This window comes from Triticum urartu, chromosome 3 (assembly GCF_003073215.2).
Source record: "Triticum urartu cultivar G1812 chromosome 3, Tu2.1, whole genome shotgun sequence".
In the NCBI taxonomy this organism is placed as follows: domain Eukaryota; kingdom Viridiplantae; phylum Streptophyta; class Magnoliopsida; order Poales; family Poaceae; genus Triticum; species Triticum urartu.
This window is the reverse complement of record NC_053024.1, coordinates 99,349,946-99,352,798: the sequence shown is the minus strand read 5'-3', so window position 1 is coordinate 99,352,798 and position 2,853 is coordinate 99,349,946. Positions and strand designations below refer to the sequence as shown.

The following is a 2,853-nucleotide window of genomic DNA, read 5'->3' as shown; positions in this document are numbered from 1 at the left end:
TCCGAGCAAATTGTGTTTGAAACCTTGACCTAAAAAATGATAGAGCCTTTGAAAAAAAATCATGATCTTCTTTGATACTTCTTGAAGCTAGTCACAATCATGCATTCCCATGTTGGATTTATTGCTTGACCCCGCAGAAGAGGTGGTGGTCACATGTTGTGTTGGAGTAAATGCGTGAACAAACAATTGGAAAAAGATGCATCGGGGAAGTCACTATTTGATCTGTTCACCTTTAATGGAGGCCCATGTGGAAATAAAACCAAACGACGACCCTAGATGAGTTTCCTCTACCTTACTGTGGGCGATTAAATATCAAGTACTCTTCATTCTGTATTGTAATTCGCACTGACCGTTGGATACATGGCTCCTCTTTTTATACTCTGATTTAAGTAGCTAAATATATAGACCAGACCACATATATGCAGTGTGAGCACTAAAACATCTATCGTACCATATTCAACATTAACTTATGTAAAACAGACCGTGAAAAGCTAGGGTTCCTGCCTCTCGTCGGTGCCGCCGCAGGTCCGCCTCGTCTCCAGTGGCCCTAGGGCCATGGGGTGCGGTGGATCCTGGCAAGGGTTGGCGGGAGGGCTTCGTTTTTAGTTGTCTCTTTCAGTTTTGTTAGGGTTTGTGTTCTGCTCAGGAAGGCGAGACGGCGGCGGCTCCCTGAAGATGGAATAAAGGTCTCCCTGTCTAATACCCGTTCCGGCGATGCGTCTAGCATAGTTGGTTGGCCTGTGGAAGTGTGTCTCCGGCGGATCTATTTTTGGTGGATTTGCTCAGATCTCGTCGTTGTTCGTCTATGATCGTGTGCCTCCCGGTTGGATCGTATCGATCTACGTTATTCTTCATTGATGGCAGTTGTTGTTCTGGTGCGTTGGTCCTATGGGGGTACGACGACTTTCCGACTGTTTACTATAACAAGTTGTGCCCGACTCCGGAACGGGGCTTCGGCTCGCTTCAGTGCTCGTAGTCGTCGCTACGTGGTCTATAAATCCGGATGTAGTTTTTATTATTTATAGTGTTCGTTGTACAACTATAATTGAAGATGAGTAGATCGAAAGTTTTCTCGCAAAAACAAAGAAGCGGGTGTGGCAACGGTCTAGATGCCTGCAAAACCCCCCACTTATCTTTGATTTGTTGGAAAAAGCGAGTCCGGATCAACTTACGGACCTATGCACAACCACATTGGTTGGTAAAATACGTACAGACCGGATGTATGTGAATGATTTGAGGGTTGGCGTTGGATATTCGCTAAATAAATGAATCCAGAGCCCAGACCAGATCCCTCACACCTCTCTCGTGCTAGTGCCCGCTGCTCGCCGTCATTTCGCCGTGCACGCACCGCCGGCGCCCGATCTTCCCCCGTTTCCTTCTCCTCGCCTGGGCTACTCCGCGGCTAGCGATCCTCCACGGCAGATCCATCCGGCTAGGTACGGCCCCATCACCCCCTCCTGCCCCTGTCGTGCTTCGATCTCCTTGCATGACGCCGCCGCCGTCGGCGTCCATTTGCCTACGCCGGCACGAGGTCGATTTGCTACTGGTTTGGTGCAGTAACGCTGGGGCTTACCCCCGTGAATCCATTCTCTTCCAGGGTTCGATCCGACGGCGATTCAACTAGCATGACCATGGCGGGGATTCTTGTGAGTGCAGCGACGGGGGCCCTCAACTCCATCGTGGAGAAGCTGGGCACTCTGCTGGTAGACCAATACAAGCTGCACACGGGGGTGCGCGGCGAGATCAAATTTCTGACTGGGGAGCTCACAGCCATGAACGACTTTCTCCTGAAGATGTCTGAGGAGGAGGACCCTGACCAGCAAGATAAGGTATGGATGTCCAAGGTGCGAGAGCTCTCCTATGATATAGAGGACTCCATTGATGACTTCATGCAAGACGAAGACGACAAAGACGCTAAGCCAGATGGCATCATAAAAAAGATCAAGCACATTCTGGGAAAGGTGGGGAAGAGGAAGGCTCACCATCAGGTGTTCCAAGATCTAAGGAAACAAGTCACTGAGGTGGCCGAGAGGAATCAAAGGTACCAAACTCGTCACGCCTTATCCAAGGCCAGAAATTTGACTGTTGACCCTAGAGCTCTTGCTATCTTTGATCTTGCCTCGACGCTGGTCGGAATTGATGAACCCAAAGCTGAGCTAATCAAACTGTTGATTGACGGTGTGTCGATAAATCGGCAACCGAAGCTGGTCTCCATAGTAGGATCTGCAGGAATCGGCAAGACAACTCTTGCAAACCAAGTGTATCAAGACCTCAAAAGAAAATTCAAATATCGGGCCTTCTTATCCGTGTCGCGAAATCCAGACATGATGAATATCATGAGAATTATTCATAGTCAAGTTAGTGGTCTACATTTTGCTGACACTGAAGCAGGAAGCATACAACAAGTCATCATCAATATCACGACTTTCCTAGCAGAAAAAAGGTACAGTTTCTAACTTTCTATCATCAATTTAGGAGTACATGTTCTCCTCGAATATATATATATATATATATATATATATATATATAATTAGGGAAGATATTTAGATGTTTCACATGAAAAGTTTACCAGTAACTTGCTAAGAAAACAGTTCCATGTAATTTCTTTTCATATTTTCTCGTCCATTGTTACAAAAAGTAATGGTTAAATGTTTGTAGTGAAGACCATGACGATGTCAAGTGAAGTGGAATGGGGAAAATAGCAACAACGACCTATGCTATGAACATATGTTTTGTGATTTCTGTGTTTTTTCTTTTTCTTTTGATGTTGTAGAATCTTCAAGACATCTCTACTACCTCCATCGAGTATATGACATAACCTTGTGTAAGGAGTACATCGAGTAGCCCCTATTG

General features: G+C 46.2%; 1 protein-coding gene across 1 annotated transcript; it reads left to right on the top strand.

Moving 5' to 3' along the window:
• The first annotated feature begins 1,303 nt into the window (after positions 1–1,303).
• LOC125546708 (disease resistance protein RGA5-like) lies at positions 1,304–2,456 on the top strand. The gene is made up of 2 exons (XM_048710867.1): positions 1,304–1,436; positions 1,598–2,456. The coding sequence occupies exon 2, from the start codon at positions 1,626–1,628 to the stop codon at positions 2,454–2,456; it is 831 nt and encodes a 276-aa protein (XP_048566824.1). The 5' UTR covers positions 1,304–1,436; positions 1,598–1,625.
• The last annotated feature ends 397 nt before the right edge of the window (positions 2,457–2,853 follow it).